This window comes from Thunnus maccoyii, chromosome 11 (genome assembly GCF_910596095.1).
Source record: "Thunnus maccoyii chromosome 11, fThuMac1.1, whole genome shotgun sequence".
Lineage (NCBI taxonomy): Eukaryota > Metazoa > Chordata > Actinopteri > Scombriformes > Scombridae > Thunnus > Thunnus maccoyii.
The window spans coordinates 31583062-31604496 of NC_056543.1; the positions used below are offsets into that span (position 1 = coordinate 31583062).

At 41.2% G+C, this 21435-nt stretch overlaps 1 protein-coding gene across 4 annotated transcripts in view; it reads right to left on the minus strand.

Moving 5' to 3' along the window:
• Window positions 1-2034: 2034 nt before the first annotated feature.
• itprid2 (ITPR interacting domain containing 2) overlaps window positions 2035-21435 on the minus strand; it is a 47910-nt gene continuing 28509 nt past the window's right edge. For all 4 annotated transcript variants that reach the window (XM_042426231.1, XM_042426230.1, XM_042426229.1 and 1 more), the window contains 13 exons: window positions 21266-21326; window positions 14533-14640; window positions 13437-13791; window positions 12554-12770; window positions 11909-11960; window positions 10045-10124; window positions 7158-8948; window positions 6162-6221; window positions 5669-5793; window positions 5456-5561; window positions 4963-5028; window positions 4422-4754; window positions 2035-3209 (listed from right to left, as the gene is read on the minus strand). In XM_042426231.1, the coding sequence (XP_042282165.1) occupies window positions 3102-3209; window positions 4422-4754; window positions 4963-5028; window positions 5456-5561; window positions 5669-5793; window positions 6162-6221; window positions 7158-8948; window positions 10045-10124; window positions 11909-11960; window positions 12554-12770; window positions 13437-13791; window positions 14533-14640; window positions 21266-21326 (3462 nt within the window). In that variant the 3' untranslated portion in view covers window positions 2035-3101. The remainder of the gene's footprint in view (window positions 3210-4421; window positions 4755-4962; window positions 5029-5455; window positions 5562-5668; window positions 5794-6161; window positions 6222-7157; window positions 8949-10044; window positions 10125-11908; window positions 11961-12553; window positions 12771-13436; window positions 13792-14532; window positions 14641-21265; window positions 21327-21435) is intronic.

The following is a 21435-nucleotide window of genomic DNA, read 5'->3' on the forward strand; positions in this document are numbered from 1 at the left end:
ATTCAATTCATGATGACATAAAATGGCATGGGGGAAAAATCTCACGTGAGAGGCTTGAGCCAGCAAATATTTGGAATCTTTCCATGATAAATGACTTGAACAGTTAATCAGTTATTAACATTGTTGACAACTAATTTTCTGTCAATCGACTAGCCGGACAGATTTTTTTGCTTCACCTCAAACTGTGACATGTGAATTTGTGCCATCGTAAAGAGTCTTGACAGTGCTGGACTTTGAAAGATCAAGAGTCCAAAAGTGAGGAAGCTGTCATATTAGCTATGTACCGCCTTCCAGTTTTATATAACCCTGCCCTCCTGAAGTATAAACGGCTCCACAAAACAGATGCAGCATGGTCAGTCATCACACAGGAGTCAATTATACAAATACACCCCTGAAACTGTAACTGTATTATCTTTTTGTCTGTATAGTGACCACATTAGCAAGCCAACTACCTTGATGGGCTGCTATGGTTGGCTAGCGCTAACATTTTCCCGCTTAGCTAGCATGTTACAGGTGAGTTTGCCAGCTAGTCCAACAAGAAGCCTACACATAAAGCTTCCAGCAACACCTATTTCACAATGTATTACGGTTGAATTTTGAATGTGAACATGTAAATGAGACAGCTTTGGAGGCCCTACCTATCAACTGCTTCTGGGTAAAATAGTTAATGCTAAATTCAAACAGTGTTAGCAGAACAGGAAGGTTTGGAAAACCTCATGTTATTCCTATTTGGGAGTGTTCACTGCTAGCATTATAGTCACATACTTTAAATAGCTTTAGCAGTGTTAAGTATTTGGAGCGGTTCATTAACAACATAGTGTACAGCTGCTTTTAGATGAGCTGAATGCATTGTATTACTGCCAGCAATGGTGGCTTTGCAGTCATTTTGGCAACATTTTGACACTTCTGTAGTTGTTTTCACCAAGTGGGAGATGTGATGTCAAAGTGACATTTCAAGAGGATTTCCCAAAATATCAGTGTTTTAAATTAAAACAGCATTTATTAAGTTAAGGCTCGTTGCTCATTTATTTTAGCTTAAATTTTCATGAACTTCCATAATGGGTTAGGTTAAGGCCCAGATAAGCCTTAACTAGCATTAGACCATTTTCACAGCAGACATTTTGACTTGTCAAAGCAGTAAAGTACAGGTGTAAATAATAACGTTAATGATGGCTGCATTGCATTTAGGTGAGTCAGTTCCAGGCTCACTCACTGACATGGCTTACTGGGACAATTAATGGACTGGAGACCATTGTTAATGTTGTTATTTAAACTTGTGCTTTTCCTGCTTTGACAAGTCAAAATGTCTGCTATAAAAGGATCTGTTAATGTCCACTGATTCAAACAAAGTGTCGTGTACATGCCTGTATATAGCACCATTGATTTAAGGAAAATGAACAGCTGTACAGTAGTGGTGTTGGCTCACCATGGTGTCCTACCTCATTCACAGGATATAACTACCATTGAAGACACAAAAATGTCTTCAGCAATGTTTCTGAGAATTTGGGAGATAGATTCCATGCATGGAAGTTTCCATTGTATAACTACACATTTAGGCTAATTATCTTCACATTTGACTACAAAACAAAATAGACTTAATGGGATTTAGTATTCTGCACCTCAGGCTTTGAAACATTTAGGTCATAATGTAGAGAATAAAACTTACCGAAAATATACTTACAGTTAAATGAATAAATAAAATGTGAAATGTTGTGAAAAAAAATCTATTAAAACATTTCTTACATTAGTGGGGTTCTCCCCATCCTGTCTATAGGACTCCATACCGTACAGTTCACCTGGGGTCTCTCTGCAGCTGTTACAGATCTTAATAATGGACTTTTGTTATTTTAGCTCATTGGCTAAAATAACTGATAACACCTGTGTGTCAGACTGGGGCTTTTAACTTCTCACTTGAAAATAAAAAGTTAATTATGAGCTAAATATGTACAGTCATGACTTTCTTTGGCAGATCAACTGACCAGCAAGGGGCAATGTCACATGAAAGAAATCACAGAAAGTGACAGATTCTACTGTGGAGAAGGTAAGAGGAAGAGGAGCACAATGACAATGATGATGACAATGATGATGATGATGAAGGAATGTAGACAGTTGCAGGATCATAATCCCATAATTGTATACCTTAAAACCCTCTATGAACATTTTTACAGAAAGGTGAAATGTGCATGGAATGAGTAACTTTGAGGAGTAAAAAAACTCAGTTTGACCCTCTGCTGATTCTGCTCTTCTTAAGGATTAAGGAATGTAATTCCTTACTAAAAGGCATGAGTGCATAGTTAAAAGATAGCTACGGTATTTATAGTCTTTTATAAGGAAGTTGGTCCCTTATCTGTTGTTCTGATAACATGTTAAAGGGTCAGTTAAGCCAAATTACCAAAAGACATTTCCTCACTTACATCTAGTGTTTGCTGCATTTTTTGTGCGATGTTTTCAATGCTGTGAACACCACAAATTAAATGTGATTGTTCACCGTTGTATTGAGGTGGAGGGAGAGAATCAGTGATGGATATCTCAAAACCAGGATAAATAATACCAGCAACAAGAGAGGAAGTTTTTGTAATGTGGGTGAACCAACCCTTTAACAGTGGTGGCTCGCAGCTGTGGACGGAGCTGCTGTAGTACTGAACAGTCACTACTGACTACATTTAACCCTGATCAATTTGTAGTGGTGGTACTGGCAGTAGTACTGTTAGCAGTACTAGTGGTATTACTGGCAGTGGTAGTAGTTTAAGGCCTGGCTTTTGATCACAACAGGTTAGAAATAAGAAATGGACGTGAGAAAAAGACAACACATCGCTGATGGTTCATGGGGATATCCTGGTCCAGACTGGTATTCCCAGCATGCATCACAATGCCTCAGTAGAACCAACCAGACATGGAAACAGCAGGGCAGGGCCACAGATGGGGTGGTTGGGGTTAATAACATGCAGGTGATGTGTTCAGTTCATCATCAGTGTTACAGACATACAGTGTTACAGACACATAGTGTTCCACACAGACAGTGTTACTGTGCTATACAGTGATACAGACAGACAGTAGTGCTGTTCAGGCTGTGGTTACTAAGGCTGAAGGTGTTGCCGTGACTACAAGGGGTGTTGTCTAGCCGGTAGGGGTGATCGCCGTGGTGACACTGCAGCCATCAGCTCGCTGTAGATCTCCCGTCGGACCTCCTGCGCCACGCTCTCTCGAATCTGGAAAACAACAGAAAGATCTCTGATCAAACAGCTGCTGATGGAACATTAACACACTGCAGTTGTCACTCATGTCCTGTTTAAACAGCTGCATTGTGGGAAATGCTGTGGTTTATGCCTTTTGGAATATACAATGTCTTGTCACATTTTTATGGTCTGCAGTCCTCTGGTGGTAGGAATTTTATGAGATATTGGACTGTGTTTGACATTTCTCTGAAACTTAACAAAAACTTAAAAGTATATTGTTGCTTTACTTCCTCTTTGCTAATATTACACACTCCTCACATTGAACAGCTCTTAAATTTCTTTGATCACCTGGATTGTTGCCTGTGTAGTACTGTGTATGTTCTTGCTTTTGTTATTATGTAATTATGATCAATAATAATCACTAATAATTTTGCAATGTTTCCTAAAGTGCTAATGTATTCTTATGAGCGTCAATATGTTGAAATATTGAGTTTGCACACTCTGCAACAGTGAACATACTGGGCTTTATTTTCATGGCAGTACAACAACCAGCACAAGCAGCGCTCAGACAGAAATTTGCTTTGCCTGTGTGTGTGGTATTTTGGTGCCCGGTGCAGAGTGAACGGTGCACAGGTGGGAGGAGAGGAGCAAACAGTTCATTCAAAGGATCCCTGAGAATGGTCGTCACAGAACTTGCAATAAATCCCTGCATCGTCTGACAGCAGCAGGACAGATATGTTGCCATTACACACAAATGACACCAGGCTGCTATAAAACATTTAGTGGTAGAGCTGTGGTGTAGCTTGCAACACTAGAGTGAACAGTTTTGACCAATTTGGTGAGTGTGGGGCATTTAGTGACTCATGGTGTAACACAGGCACATAAGACAGGCCCTGTGAATGCTTTGTTTCTCCACAATTGCATGTTGGTTATGCTGTTGCCATGTCTGTGCTGACAGACAGTCCTATGGAGTGTTGTCTTTGTCCACAAAAAAAGAGTTAGACCCACCACACCTGCAACACTAACACTGAATAATAATCTAATCCCCTAGACTTAACAACCAGTCATTTTACCAGTGCTATCTGTGCCATGACATTGACTGTATTTGTAAATGTTTTCCCATTTACACACATAAAACATTAAGCACTGACATATGTACATAGGTCAGTAGGTAATAACATATGTCATATGTAGTAAATGTACCAGTATTTTTACTGGGAGATAAAACTGCTGACAAACTGTTACCTCTCTGATGAGCTGCTGCAGGTTGTCCACTCTGACTTCTCCTGCTGCTCCCTCCTCCTCTGGTACTTCTCCTCCTCCCCCTCCTCCACCACCACCACCATCCCTCCCTCCTTCCTCCTCCTCCTCCTCCTCTTCCTCAGTGAGTGTGTTGGGTCGAGGAGGGAGGACAGGGGTTATGTTGATTGATGCCCGGTACACGCCTTGTCTCTGCTCGCAGCCTCCTTCTCCTCTGACTGGACTGGAGGACCGGGAGGAAGGGTTGGTGGAGGGAGCGTTGCCGTCATAGCTGAGCTCTGACTGGAGGAAGAGCTGCTCTCTGAGGAGGTCTGACACCTGGACAGGCAGGAAAAGATCGTACACTAAGAAACTCTAGCATTATTAGCGTTGTATAACAAATGTGTGTGTGTGTGTGTGTGTATAGTACCAGTCAAAAGTTTGAAAACACTTTGTCATTCAAGTGAATGGGAAGGTGTGTCCAAACTTTTGACTTGTACTGTTTGTATGTTTGTGTGTGTGTGTGTGTGTGTGTGTGCACGCTGACCGGCTCCATGGCTCTCAGTGCAGAGGCAGTGGACAGACTGTCAATACTGCTGTCCCTATGGAGACCCTGAGGAAGAGAGCAGGACTTACAACATTACTACATCACATCATGTTTATCTGTTTAGCTCCAAATCACATAAAATGTCTCAAAAAGCTTTCAAAAATCTACTGCAGAAATGGCTCCTGACCAGTCAAATGCATGCATATGTATGCTGTGTGTTTTGCTTTTTTATAATGTGTGTTTTATGTGTATATACCCTGTGTTGTGTAATTATATTTTGAGTTGTGTGTATAGTATGAGTTGTATGTGTATGTAGGTTATGGTTTCTCGACAACACTCTAATATATTTTAAAACACAACATATAAGACTAGGGACAGAATGATGAAGTCCTAGACTCATTCCATCTTGTCCCAGGTATTTTCACAGACCTTCAACCATTTAAGCTCCCTGTAGTGTGTGTGAGGGAGTGTGCATGTGTATTTGCATATATACCCTGTGTGGTGTGTGTTCCATCAGTCTGTCTTCCAACTGTTGTTCCAGCTCCTGCAGTTCCTCTCTGACTGCTGACCTCAGAGATTGAAGCTGCTCCATCTCCAGCCTACACACACACACACACACACACAGCAGGTTCACTTTGTATCCTAATATCACTTATCATAATCTAGATTACTGTGGGGCACATATCTGTTTGTGTGTATGAGTCACCTGTCAGCAGGACTCAGGTGTTTGTAGACCAGAGCCTGCTGTCGGATGATTGACAGCTCTAGGTCCATCATCTGACTGCGGAACAAGTTCAGACTCCGCCTCTTCTGTTGAAACTCTGCCAAAGACTGAGAAAAGAGCAAGAGAGGGACAGAGAGACAAAAAGAAAGATACTTTAGAGATGATGATAACAGCAGTCCACTCTCCTGCTTCCTTGATGGAATACATTGTACTGCAAACTAACTAACAGTGTATATATATTTTAGGTAATGCAATGCTAGTACAGTATGTCAATAATTATATCTGCATACAGCTATAACACTATATTTGCGTAATATATTCTGCCTTCAAAGGGAACTTGTGATTTTGTTTTTGTGTCATGCAAGTTAAGTAAAAACTTTACACCAACTTCACTACTGTGATTACAGAATGTTACACAGTGAAGAAGTGACCAGCAGCTGATGGAAAATAAAGAAGTGATGCGGGATGACAGTACCGGGTGGCTGGGCAGAGGTGCTCTGCGCTCACTGAACACGTCTGGAGTGTCGGCTCGGCTCTAGATGGAGAGGACAGTGATGTCACGACAAGAATGGATAAGCTTGAGCTGACCTGGACTAAACCAGGGCAACAAACATGAGCAGTCAGACAATCATACAGAAGGCAAACAGTAAAATAACAACCCAAACTGTCGAAATATCCACTACAGCTTAAAGGAAAAGTTTGACATACTGGGGTATATGCTTATTCACTTTCTTGAAAATAGTTAGATGAGAAGATTGATACCATTCTCATATCTGTATGTTAAATATTAAGCCATCACCAGTAACCGACAAACTTAACTTAGCACAAAGACTGGAAACATCTTGCAAACACAATTCACCTATCTGCAACTCTAAAATTCACCAATTAACATTATATCTCATTTGTTTAATCTGCAAAAAACAGAAGTGTAAAAAAAAGTCAAATCACTGATTTATGTGGGGTTATGTGCCAAACTATTTATTGATCCAGACCAATTGCCAGGCAACCAGCTGAGACTACAGGAAACTATTAGCCCTGAATAAGTGTATTTCCCAAAATGTCCAATATTTCCTTTTAGGCTGGACTTCATTGACCTACAGTACCTGCCATAGTTGTGCGCACTCACAATTTTCCAGTGCAATGAGAGATTATTAGCGATGTTACTAGTGTGCTCACTTTCTGTTGTACCTCTAAATACAGTGGTACCTAATTTGACAAACCAGTCAGCTTGTTTACAACCCGACTGCTCCTGTTTGTTGTCCCATTCAACCTATTTTCAGTGATGTCACCTTGTTCTAAGATCTAAGCAATTACTTTGTGAGTGCTTTATTGTCATAAATGATACAACTGATGGCAACAGCTGTGAAAACATAATCAAAGTTGTTCTAGTTTTCATTTAGAGAGAGTAGGACTACAACCACAACAGACTACAGCTAGAGCAACAACAAGACTAGGACTGAAAAGGACTAACCTGGCTCAAACTCTGAACCGTTCCTCTGATGTCATGCAGAACTCTCCTCAGCTGCATCTCAGTACTTGACAGGCCATGGCTGGGGCCTGGACCTGGAGCAGCAGAAGGAGCAAGACCTGGGTGAAGGCTGTGACCTGGGCCGAGGGCTGAGGCCTGGCCTGGGAGGAAGCCCGGGGTAGGAGGAGTGTGTTCCCGGTGGAGGCTGTGTTCTGGGGTCAACTGTGTGACAGGGTGAGGAAATGCCAGGTGTGGGTTCATGTTATACCCATGGTAACCAAGATAGGGTGTGGCAAACTGTGGGCTGTGAGGAGTGAGGTAAGGCAACTGATGACTGTATGGGTAACTGAAGCCCTGGTGGTGCATTATAGGACTTCCTGGATGCAGGTTGCCCAGACTGATGTGATGAGGAGCTGTGGAAGAGGGCTGGTGCAAGTTGGAGAGGCTGCCGTGCTGGGGGATTGGAGGAGTTGTAGGTTGGTGGAGACTGGTGAGACTAGAATGATGGTTCAGGGAGGGGTGGTTGTGATGAAGGAGGTTAGGAAGACTGGCATACGGATGCAGAGGGGAGGGGTACTGTGGAGGAGGGTTCAGGGTGAAGGGGTATGGGTTTGGGTTAATGCTGGGGCTGGGACTGGGGCTTGGATTTAAGTACTGAGCTGTAGGGTTAGGGGTAGGAGTAGGGGTAGGATAAGGGAACATCATCTGTCCTGAATTCCAACTTTGCTGGTTTTGGTTGGAACTCATGTTGTGTTGGAACTGGCCAAGCTGCTGCTGACTGGAGGAGAGATCAGGAACGCTCTGGGTGCTCCAGGAAAGGGCTTGGCCTCTTGGTGACCAATCAGGAGGAGGACTGGGACTCTGCAGAGAATGTGATGACTGCATCAGGTAGCTTGGGATTGGTTTGGGTGGGACGGGAGATTCGGTGGGGAGTCTTGGTGGTTTGTTGTTAGAGCCAGAAGAGGAGGCATGGTTTATGTTCTGAGTAGAGCGACAATTGGTTTGTCCTTCCTCCTTTTCCTCCTCCTCCTCTGCATCTCCTCTGGTCTCTTGGGTGTATCTGAAGGAGTACCTGGGCTGGGTGCAAGATGCCTGGCCTCGCCCAAACTGGATCCTGACAGAGGACACTACCCTGGCGGGCGACAGAAGTGAGGAGGGCAAGGAGGAGGATCTCTGCAGGGGGATACCACCTCTTCCTCGTCCTCTACCCGGGATTTGGGACGTCTCACTGGGCTGGGGGTGCTGGCTCAGCTGGTTCTTTTTGGCTCGGTTCAGAGCACCCATGACTGGAGAGGATGGAGTAGGGGGACAATATGAATCATCCAAGCGCACATGCTCCACTTGGGCCTTGTCCTCAGCACCCACTCCCTCAGTGGGTGCTACTGTGTCTGCAGTGGTCTCGGTCTGGTTTTGAGTGAGTTCTGGTTCTTGTTCTGAAGCAGACAGACTCCGGGGAAGCTCTAGTTCTGGTTCCGGTTCTGGGTCAATCTGGTCCCCAGTCTCATCCAGCCCCTCATCCCGGTTCTCATCCTGCTGCACTCCCGTTGCTCTGTTCCTGGGGAGCTGGTGGGCTGTGTACTGTGGAACCTGCTCTGAGCTCCTTTCATGCTTGTCTTCTTCCCTGGAACTACTCCTCCCATCAGCCTCAGCGGTACCACTAGGCTCTGCCTCCTCCTCTCTGCTGTGTAGCAGATCAAACGCTGGTTGGTCCAGCGCAAGGGGCGTGGCCACATCTTGTGAAGGGTGTGATGTCACAGTGGTCTCGCTGTCACAGCTGTCGCTACTCTCCTGCACCTGATTACAATGAATGAATGAATGAATGAATTAGTCAATTTTACCAAAGGTGGAAGAAGTACGTACATTAAGTAAAAGTTCAAATATATTAGTGCAAAATACTTAATTGCAAGTAAAAGTCCTGCATTAAAACTCCTACTTGAGTAAAAGAACAGAAATATTAGCAAAATGTATTCAATGTGTCAAAGGTAAAAGTACTTGTTTTGTTGAATGTCTACTGTGACTGATATTTTATCAAATATGACATTATTATATTGTCAGTACTGATGCATCAATGTGTAAGCAACATTTTACTGTTATAGCTGTTTGAGGTGGAGCTAGTTTTTATTACTTGATATACAGTTAATGTAGTTTACTCCAGTGGCTCCAAACCTACCTGCGCCACTTCAAAGAATCACAAGATAAATCTGGGAGCTTGTAAAATGATTAATGAGGTACTAAAGAAGACTACTGCACAGAATTATGTATATATTTTTTGAAATTCTATAATTGTTGCTTCTCTGTGGAATATTGGATAGTACTTTGAAAATCAGTTATTTAAATGAAACTATCTAAGAAGTTTAAAGGTGACATCTCTCTTTGCACCAATAGCTCATACACATCTGAAACATGACAAGCGACACTGCTTTTTTGCAAAGGGTCACGAGACAAAAATATTGGGATCCACTGATTTAACAATGCATCGTATTTAATAAGCTTATTACATGTTTTCATTTAAAATCTGACTCTGAAAAGTAACTAGTAATTAGTCAACAATTTTATCAATAAATGAACCATCACTTAACTATAAAGTAAATTCAAACTGAGCAGAAGTTAAAACCAATTAGTGATTTAGTAAAATAAGATGAACTTCTGCAGGGAGAGATCATCTGAACTGTAGCTATCTGTTCCAGACTGTGTTGCAAGCTTTCATTACACACCATGAAATCATTTTATTTCAGTTCACTTGTGATTAATCTGCAGGGATGTTTGTGTCTGGTGCCAGAGGGCTCTGACTGGAATCATATGAGTCAGTTCACATAATTTTAAGGTCAAAAGTGGCAACATTAACTGAATCACAGGTGGGACAGACTTCTAACAAAACACACAAACAGACCTTAAGGTAGCTGGATTCAGCGGAGGGCTCCTCAGCAAAACCACTGCTGTCTGACTGCTGACTGACTGTCCTCAACAGGTCTGAGAGAGACAGAGACAATGAAACATTATTATTATTATTTCTGCAGTACTACGTCTGTCCAACAGGTGGCAGAGTAGAATCATTTATACTGAGCCTATAGCAATAGGTCAGTATGTTCTAGCTGGGATCAGAGTGAATGGAGACACAGAGACGTGTTCTTATTGTACAGAAACAGGTGGTGAAACAGGACAGCAAAAATGTATACTCTTAAATCTTACAAAACATACTGAATAGATTTGTGGATTGATCCCATTACAAAATATTCACAGCAGAGTTTTTCTCCTGCAACAAATGAATTACTGATATTATTGACTGAACTAAAACACGTTCAAAAGGTTTGAACGAAGGGCTGTTGAAGGAGCTGTGTATTTGAAGCAGACCAGTCTAACTCTGTTGTAACAGAAGGCTCATACTTTTTACTTTTTTTTAAAAATACTTCTTCTACCACTGACTTTGTTACACAGAGAGAAATCCATTGCTTAATGAGTATTCTCATTCTTTCCTCTCTGTCAGTCACAAGACTGCATTTTATAAGACTTTTAAAACACTACACACACTAAAGCTGCAAAACACGGAAGCAAACCCAGAAGCTAGAAACTTTTTTTGGTGTATGCACCAGCCGAGCAATTCCTATAGGACTGAATGGGTGCCAGTTTTAGTCCAGTATCCAGCTCTTATAATACATCCATGGTTAAAATCCATGGATGTATAAAGAGAGCTGAAGCAAATGAAGCAAATTTGACATAGTGGCCAAAGCGTGTAATTACAACATCACATGATGCACACTGGCCCAAAAAGACTTTTTGCCATAGACTTACATTGTGAAAGAGATGTCTGTAAATCGTTGGATACATTTTTTTGAGCGTCACTACCCCCATGAAATGACTTGTCTCACTATCAGAATTTGATCCATTTGGTCTGATCACATTTCAAAAGCCTAGAAGAACCGCACGATTGAACTGTTTAATCCCCATTCAAATTAAACTAAACCGGATGTAGCCAACTCGGCTGGCAAAAGTCACTACTGCGCTTACTCTATGGGCCGCACAGATGCAGAAGCAATGCGGAAATTGTTTTTTGGCTTCATGCACCACTGAGCAACTTTCATAAGAATGAACAGGGCCCCACCTCTGATGCTGTATTCAGTTCTTTTTATACATGAGGCTTGAGTAAACAGCACTACAGACTCAAGACAAATGCGTCATCAGTTAATGACACACCTTCAATAAGGTCACCCTGTTGTAGTGGTTGCAAATCCGTGCTGCGCTGGGCTGATGCACTGAGTCAAACCGAGTCAAACCAAGCCAGCACATGTGTGTGGAAAAGGGCTATGAGTCTCTGCAGGTTGCCTATCAACCTCACAGTGACGAAAAGACTCCAGGATGTCACTGTGCACATAACTCCCTGTAAAACCACAACTTCACTGTAACACTTCGGTTTCTGTACAGATTAAACCAACAAGATATAACATGTTAATTAGTGAGCTTTAGAGGTGCAGATGGACTTTGTTACCTTCAGACAGAGCCAGGCTTTATGCTAAGCTAACCTGCTGCTAGGCTCCAGCTTGATGTTTAATGGACAGTTAAGAGAGTGGTATTAATCTGACTCTCGGCATGAAAGGACATAAACATATTTCACAAATTGTCAAACTATTCCTTTAACATGATCAGTTTGGATTATTTCTGAAAAATAGTACAGAAGCTTCTGAATCAAAGTCAAAGGTTAAATTAAGTTCAGAGTCAAAGGTTGAAAAAGTTGCAATCAGAGGTAAATGGGAACTCACCATTGTTTCTGGAGATTCTGGGTGGCAGAGCCTCATCTTCGTTACTCTGAATCTGAACAACAAAATTCAGACTGAATTTTAAAAGAAAGAAACAACGAGCTGCTGAGGTTCAGTATCTTCACTCAAAGACAAAGCTGAGACCTTACACTAAGGTCAGTCTATCAGACCACAGCACTTATATATACTGATACACTGGGTCAACAGGCTTGTTCTCCTGCAGCAGCAGAACTTCATCAGCCTACTTAGCAGGTAGAATCATCCTAAAGGTGCATTAGAGTAAAACCAAACAGTTCTTACAAACAGTATTTAATTGCTTTAAAGCCTTTATGTGGTCTGATGACGTGTATCTCATAATGCCAACTGTTTTAGGCATGTGTGGTGAAAGGACTGAGTGACTGACGGATGTTTTTGTCTTTCCGGTACCTGGTGTGAATCCTAACACTGACTGGCTTTGGCTTTCACTCCATCATGCAGAATGCTCAGACAGGTCTTCGCCTCGGTTTTGCACTGACTTGTTAAAGTTGTGCCACCTTCAAATTTCATTTAAGAGCACTTTGAACTCACCCACAGCTGCTTGACAACACCTAAAATGAATCACTTTGTTGATGTGGGATTGCAAAATGGTTTTATAAACCAAATACGTACCTCCTCCATGTCGAAAGAGTCTGCATTTTCTGTGCGCAGCTGGGTCAGTTTGGGCGGGAGCAGAGTGGAAGGAGCTTTCTCCGGAGTTGAAGTCAGGTTCTTCTCCTCTCTGATCACCTGGGTTCCCTTCTCTGTTCTCTGATTGGTTGACTGGAGGTCAGCTGACTGTGTTTGTTGCGCTCCATTGGCTGCAGTTCCGGTGCTGCTCTGTTCAGGACTGTTGGGAGGTGAGGTGTTAGTCAGCAACAAACAAAACAAACAGTGACAGTGGCGGAAAGTAACATGCACCCAGGTATTGTACTTAGATTTAAGGTACTGATCCACTACATTTATTTGACAGCTAGCTAGTTAATAGTTACTTTACAAATTAAGATTTTATACAAAAAACATTACACGTAAAATACAATGCATTGTTATATACACCAGGTGTTTCCAACCTGTTTGGCTTGTGACTCCTTACAAAAAACGCAGTGTCTACTTGATCACATGTTTCAAACGTCTATGAGTTGTTAATAGTTCCACATAATAGTAATTTCCCCTCGGAACTTCACAGATGGTTTCCTCTAAATATTTTATGAGGCTCCAGCATGATCCAGTATTTTACTAAAAAAACAAGGTTAAAAGAAAAGTCCCCAATTAAATACACATTTGTGTAGCAGGAGTTATTTCTATATATAATAATATATGTCACAGGGAACATTTTACTGCACAATGGGTACTTTTACTTTTGACACATTTTTCTGATACTGCTGTACTTTAAGTAGGAGTTTAAAGGCAGGACTTAAACTCATAACAAAGTATTTTCAGATTGTTGTATTGGTGCTTTTTTCCACAACTGGTTTAAATATTAACAAGCTAAAGTGAACTGTCTGTCCATGAATACCTGTCGTCCGTCAGCCGATCTGTTTCTCCATCCCCGCTAGTTTCCTCGTTAACCGTGGCCAGAGAACAGCTGTCTTTCTTGCGACTATGTTTCTGGTGGTCAGGGTCGGTACTGCCACCGTCCTGTTCTGGACCGTTGTGTGTGTGACCGTTGTTGAGAGCGTGATCAGAGTGGGCGTGTCCGTTCAGCTGTGTCTCCTGGTGCAATGTGTGTGCTTCAGGTGACTCAGGGGAGGCCATGAGCAGGTTGTGTCTGCTGAGGGTTTTCTTGAGGAGTTTGGCAGCATTCAGCGCCGAGCTGCTCCTCTTCAGACCAGGAGGCGGCTCCTCACTGACTCCTTCAACCTTTTCTCCACCTAAGGGAGAAAAGAGACAGACAGATGAGAACAAAAAATATCATTCAAACGTAGTGCTTAGTTCTTTAACAAACTGCAATTTCTATACATTTTCATTGATAAAATTACAGAAACTTTTTTTCGTTCAGTCAGATAAAAACAATTCAGTGGATTTTAAACTGGAAGCAATTTGCTTTAAGTTGGACTAAAATGCTCAAACTTGATCTTGACTAAAACTAGACTAGAATATTATTGATTTTCTTTGACTAAGACAAGACTAAAATGAGTTTTCATTGTTTTATAACTTACTACAATAAATAAAGATGACCTAAGTCCCAAAAGTGAAGTGACTAAAATTCAAATGGACCTTTGGTCTCCGGACAAAGACTAAATCTAACCATAGCTGAAAAAATTCATTATGGATTAAGTCAGCACTCCTCTTCAGTTAAGTTATCCAATGTTTAAAGCAAAGAGCTGATTTTTCTTTTAAAGTTTTGTCTGTTGTACTTGTTTTTATTAGTTTGATGATTTCTCAGTTAACTGAGCCAGTTATCATTTACTAAATGCAGTCCAGATTTATCATACGTCCTCCACTGCTGTGTGTTTTATTTTGCTATATAACAGTGAATAATCAGTGTCAGACTCTGCCATGGCTCTTTGCTTCTTGTAAAATCGACCATTCTTTAATAGAGACATGAAACTCAAGAAAAACTGTCCTCAAACTTCATCTGTCTGTGGACTTAGTGTGGTTGCCATAGTTACCTTGGTCCCTGGAGCTGATGCGCTGGACAGGCTGACCAGAAACCTGACTGTAGAGCTGGAAGAACTCATTAGCTACTGTAGTTAAAACCTCGATCTGACGGAAACGACCTGAGAGAAACACACAGAGACAAAACAACAGTTACAAAGTGCTTCACAGAGACAAAACAGAGGAAGAATTGAGACAGAAAATATGAAGTTGTTAACACTAATGAAAATGAAAGATGCTTCATTAAAATTCAAACTGATCTGACGCAACAGCAAAAGCAGTTTCCAGCCAGGACCTGGACTCTAGAAGAGACCAAAACCATGGACAACAGCCTATTGGAATGTTTTTTTCTGATTTGATGGAGCTAGGATAGCAAGTTTCCCCCTGCTTCCAGTCATGTTGCTAAGCTAAGCTAACTACATACTGGACATATCTCTGTACTGGATGCACAGAGATGAGAGATGAAACTATTTTCCCTCCTCTCATTGGACTCTGGGTAAAGGCCCTGATACACTTGGTGATGAAGGTGACAGTCGTGTCTTAGACTGCACTGTGAGACACATTCAGCAACGACCAATTTAGAGTTTTGGAGAGGCAAGACAGCCTGTGTCAATATTTTGACTGTGTCAGACACTTAGGACCGAAGTCTCACTGTGTGTTCAGACAGACATATAAAGTCAGAATTGGCCCGGAGCAGTGCAAACTGAATGGAGTTGAAAATGTTTTTTGGATCTGCTTCATAAAGCTACAGAGACGAGAGGAAAAAGGAGAGAGACTGGAGGGAAAGAACTCACCAGAGTTTCTGGTGAGTTCTGAGTTCAGTTCACACAGACACACTTCAACAGACATGGTTGGGGTGTCTGTTGCTAGCTAGCTTACAGCTAATCTACAGTTGGTTTGGCTGTTTGGGGCAAATAAACAGAAACCGTTCAGCGGTCAAACTTTGCTTTGTGTTGTGTCTGAACACACCATCACAACGCAACTGTTGCTATGACCCATGTCTACAAACCAAACAACCTGATTACAGCATGAAATGAAGCAGAACACTCACCAGATAATCAGAATGAATTCCCATTTCATTTCATTTATTCAGCCTAACATCGTCTTCATGCTAGTCCATTTCTTAGTTGCTCTAATTAGTAGAAGCTGTGGTAACTGCTGCTACGATCAGTTAACATTTTTTTTTTGTTAACAACAGTTAACAACAACCTTGTCAAGCTCTTCTACATCTTCACCATTATCTGGCTATTTTTAATGGATGTAGCTATGTTGTAGCTGGTTGGATGTTTCTTGGTGCTTGTTTTTTTTAATAACACGCTCCCCCTAAAAAGATCCATCTTAAAAACTCATTAGGTATCTTCTTCAGCCTTATGAAGATGAAGAAGTCGTATCCATCTCAACTTACAGCTCACTATAGAATAAACTACTGAATGTTTATTATATAGGAAGTATAAGAAGTAGGAAGCATAAGAGAGTGATTTCGGACACAGGCAGATTACTGCACTACAGTGATGAAATAACCATTCATTCTTGAAAAAAAACTTATGATTTGAAACTGATGAAGCTTCATCAGCTTCAAATTTGCAGTAAAAGACTAAAAAAGCACAAAGCTTCATGTTGGGAGTGAACACAGATGTCAGAGTCACTCCTCCCTCCTTCCTTCTTCTGTGGTTGTGTAAGTCAAGCTGTCAGTCTTGTCTCTAACAGGATGATGACTTGCATACTCTCCTTCCTTCCGTACTCGTTCCTCCACCCCTCCATCCCTCACTGTCTAAATACTTGTCAGTCTATTATGAAACACAGACATCTGTCTTCTGTCCATTGCTCTATAAACACCTCTCTCTGATGTCATCACCTGAAATACCGCACATGCCTGCACTCTCTTATTCTCTCACCTCCATCTTGACCTCTAATTCTTAAAAAACAGACTTGATGAGGTTGAAGAAGTTCATAGTTGGCAGTTGGTCTCCAAACTCCAATTTTGGTGATTTTCATTTCTTTCATTTAAGCTGAAACACTGCAACTTCCTCTCTGGGTGAGAGAAAACTCCTGTGACTACTGTTACAGTGCTTCAATACTACAGTCAACTATGTACTATAAACCCTGATGAACTCAGACATGAATAAAAAAGTCCACTAGCACTCTTTTGACAAGGTTATTTTTTGACATTTTTGACAGACAGACACACAGACAGGAGACATGGAGAAGGTTTTTTGCCCAAAACAACACAGCTACAGACGTGCAACTAAGCCACACACAATAAACAATCTCTAAAACAAGCTCACTAAAAATAAACTTAAAAACGCAGTAAAATAAAAAAATACATTTTCCAAGTTCTTATCCTTTGTTGCTTGTTCATTTTTCAATTATTTCTTGGTATATGCCATTTGCCAAAGTGTTTTTATATCAAAACCCCTTCCTGTCTTTTCTTTAAATATAACTAAATATTAGCAATTAGCCACTCCCACCCATCATATAAAACTGCAGTTAGTACTTCGAGTTTTTGAGTGCAGTAGGTAGCAAAGTGATGTCAGAGAAGGATACATGTGTTGAGATGTCAGTTAGCAAAAACGTCTAACAGCATAGGTGAAGGAGGTGCAGATGAAGACCAAAAGTTCTCTAAAGCTCCACATTTCACAAGGAGACTCTTGACTTATCACTACAACATACAAGATAAGGGTCACATGACTGACAGAGGGAGCTGAGCTAGCATTACCGCTGGCAAGCTAATCTGCTAGCATGTTTACTGCCACCTGACCACTACCAGCTATGTGAGCCGTTTTACAATTGAGTTCTGATTATTTAAAATGATGTTTGTCTTTTTGGCACTGAACTGTGTCCTCTTCATTATCTGATATTTCTTCCATATATCTCCCTATATCACACTGTATCCACTAAGTCACACCCACTATGGAGCGATCCAATCAAATGTGAAGGATTTGATTTAAGCGGGTAGCTCTGGGTCTGAAACACAAACTGTATATAAAGATGGATGTCATGACAACTCCCCAGAAGTGAAGCCAAAACATCTCGATCGCCCCCCTGGTGGCTGGCTGCAGTATAGGTCATAAGTCCCGCCCCCTCCATGTTAGTGGATGGGACATGAGCCAAACTAAGAACTCAAAGTACATGTCCAATAAATTTTTCTCAAAGATGGTTTCTGTCATTTCAGGTAGTTCTTATCATGCTGATGTTTGCCCAAGTGCTCATTTTCCTTGTAAGTTTGTTTTTAATTAGTTATTTGACAATATAGACAGGGGTCTGACATCATGATTGACAGCTGTGACAACCGCTCTCAAACCTCCGTCAGGCTATGCTTAAGGGCATGGCTATGTGTTGATTGACAAGTTGCTACCACAGTGATAACGTTGGTTAGGCAACGTAACCATGGCATAACCCCAGGTTCACAGAGTATAGGCGTCGCTGTCGCTATTTCAGTGTGTTTTCAGTTCATGAAAGTTAATTGGAACATTTTGGTCGTTTAAAGAAGTCTTGTTCATTATTTGGTTGTACTACAGGACCCTCTAAGGTGTTGGATGTTCAGTTTTTCCTGTAAGTACATTTTGTTTTAATGATTTTAAGCCTATTTTTCACTAAATTAGCATTAGCATTATCACTGTTAACCATAGACTGTAAATGAACCATGCTAAGCAAGCTAGTAACTAGCTGCTAGTGTTAGGGTTAGCGCGAATATGGGGACAATCAAAATGCAAACTCGAGGCTTCAAAAAGTGAGTCCACAAACCAACGGGTGACGTCACAGTGGCTACAGGATTTATTTTTATAATCTATGCTCTCATCACTATACCTCACCCACATATTCCATTTCACTGGGAAATACATCACATTACAGAAACTTGAGACTTTTGAACTTCCCTTTCAAGGTGACTAAAAATAATCTAGCAGAAGCTTAAAAATGAAAATTAACTTGAGTGATTCTAATAAAAGCAAAGGACGCTGGAATGAAACTAAGAAGAACATATAAATGAATCTGAAAGAAATCAATCATTAAAGCTGCACTAATAAATAATACACGGCCAACTAACTGGCAGGAGGATTTTACATTATCACAGCATGACCAACATCAATTCTTAAACAAACAAAGTTAATGGGTCCGAATCAAAAATGTGTTTATGTTATGTGTTTATGTGAAAGAATGAATAATGGACAAGAAATTATTACCAGACTTTTTCACTCTCTTAAAAAAACAGGAAAAATCAGTCGGCTTCGATCAGTATTTTCTATTTTAATAATGTATCCAGTAACTCTCTGTAATGTGAAAGGAGTCATTCACAGCATTGCATTTTTTTTTTGCCTTTTTCAGCTTTAAAACGAGCTAAAAGATTGTGAAAGAAGCTACAAATAAAAGATAGCCTTCAAGTAAAAACAGATAGTAAAAAAATGATTGTGTCCGAGTTACAAACCAGTCAGTCATACAGTTGGGTTATTTCAGTCACATCTGCACACGACTACAGAACATGAACCTCTTATTACAGCAGACATGTGTGATGATAGTTATGCTGTGTGTTTCCTGCTGACTGCTGACTCTGCACTAATGCTCATTCGGAGGATCCTAAAACAGGAAGTGAGGAATAAGAGAAAACGACACGTACTCCTTTTTTTTTCTCTCCCTCCATCCCAAGAGATTCTTTCTGTTGGTGAGAACAGAGCTTACATAACAAACAACAACACACACACGTGTCCCGGATCTGGGGAACCGATGGAGGAGTATGAGAATGTTCTGGAAAAGAAGAAAGCTTCCAGGAACCACAGAGAGACCAGAGGCTGTTAAAGGAGCAGTTCACACTAAAATACAGATCCAGACCTGATCTGAGACACTGCAACTTTTCATAAAGTTAGTTACTAGTTAGTGTTACACTGATTACTATTGGTGTTAACTGTAAACTTTATAGTTTCTGAATTAAAACTACTTCTTTCTGGCTGTAGGTTCAGTAAAAGCACAGGGACAGATGCTTCTGTGTAACTTGGTCCACTTTAATGACTGCTTCGACAGTAGGGCAACAGTTAGTCAGACCACAAAATATATACAATTACCCTTAATCAGATATAAGGTGATCTACAAAATTTTAAAAAACTTCATCTTTCATTAGTTTTAAACCAGACATTTACTACATCAGGTTCCACTACACTCTTTCCAAAACTGACAATCATGCCCACTTCACTCAGTGACTGGCCAGGTGTGTGGAGTTGAGAAAGTAGGCGGTGTTTGAACATCTTTCTCAATCTCTCTTTTTTCATTTTTCACACAGTTGCATCACTTTTTGTGTGTATGAGTCCAAAATCGAAACTGCAACTGAATGCAGGGATTTTCCTTGATACATAAGGAAGTGACAAGATGCAGATGTTTATATCATTGTACAACTCAAGACAGTTTTACCTTGAATTGTGGACTTTTACAAACGAACCAATAAGTAAGCATGGTGTCATATGGACTGACAGGTAGCTCATTCATTGGACTGATAGGAGAACGTCATACTTCGTAGCCTCAGAACATTCATACAAGACATTTTTTCTCCTTTTCCAACAGCAACACACAGTGCTGGTACTGTACTCTGATGTAATGTGGCAATTTAAGAACGTTAATTCAACATTAATTCAACATTAATCATGCTACTAACTTTATATTTCTCTCAAAAATTGGAAGACAGAGCATTCTGACAGTGAACAAGCTTCTCATTAGCTCTTCCACGTTCTCACAGCGGGCCTTTTAATGTGTTCTCGTTCACTAGTTTTCTTGTCATCATGAGTTGGATTTCTGCCCGTCACACTGTGGTTCCACTAAACGTTGGCTTTCTTTTCTCCTCCTGACTCAGTTCATTGAGCTTCAGTGTACGTGCTACCAAACAGCTTGTGACTCATTTAATTGTTATCTGCAGAGAACAAGAATATTAGGCCTTTCATCTTGAGAAAAGCAGATGGACACATTATGTATTTATGAGCAGCCAGCCTGCTCTCTGCACCCATAATGCATTGCATTACGTTGTTTGTTTTAGAATTCAACATCCAGGTTAATGCCTCCACTGACCAATAGACTGAAAAGAAATTTAAATCATTTTATTTTTCTCATTTACTTCAAACAAACTGGTCAAACAGGCGTGGAGGTGTAAAGTCAAACTTTTGCAGACCTGACATGTTTTCAGGCTATGGAGTGATTCATCTTCCTACACATAGAGGATCTTTGGTTAAGCTTTTTTTTTTTTTTTTACAGCACCAAGACAGTTAAACTGTCAAGAAGAAGAGAATCAGCCGTGTGTATGTGTGTGTGTGTGTGTGCGTGTATGTGTGTGTGTGCATTTGTGTGTGCGTGCATGCGTCTAGGACAAACAGATCTTTGTCCTTGCTGGCTGTGTTGTCCAGGCAGTTGGCAGAACAGCTAAAAGAGCTGAGGCACCCCACAAAACACCACAATAATACTGGGAACAGGACACACACACACGCACACGCACGCACACGCACACACACACACACACACACACACACACACACACACACACACACACACACACACACACACACACACACACACACACACACACACACACACAACACAGTCTCTGAGCTTCACTTCCTCTGTTGCAGTTTGAGGACGTGAACCTCTGAGCTTTCTCTCTCACTAACATGGTCTAACAAGCTGCCACCTGCAGTACTGAGGTGTTTGTGTGTTGAGGATGTAGAGAACAGAGCAGCCACATACAGGGATACTGTAGTACAGTATAAAGGGACATACTGGTCAGAGCGTAGTTAGGGTTCTCCAGCTCCATCCGCTGCATCTGCGCTCCCAGGTAGACCTGCAGGTGAACCACAGGAAGTGATGTCATTATTAAACAGTATCAGTTCTGAAACTGATGCCCTGCAGGAGGTTCTGGGGGCACCTACCCACTGTAAGAATAGTTTTAC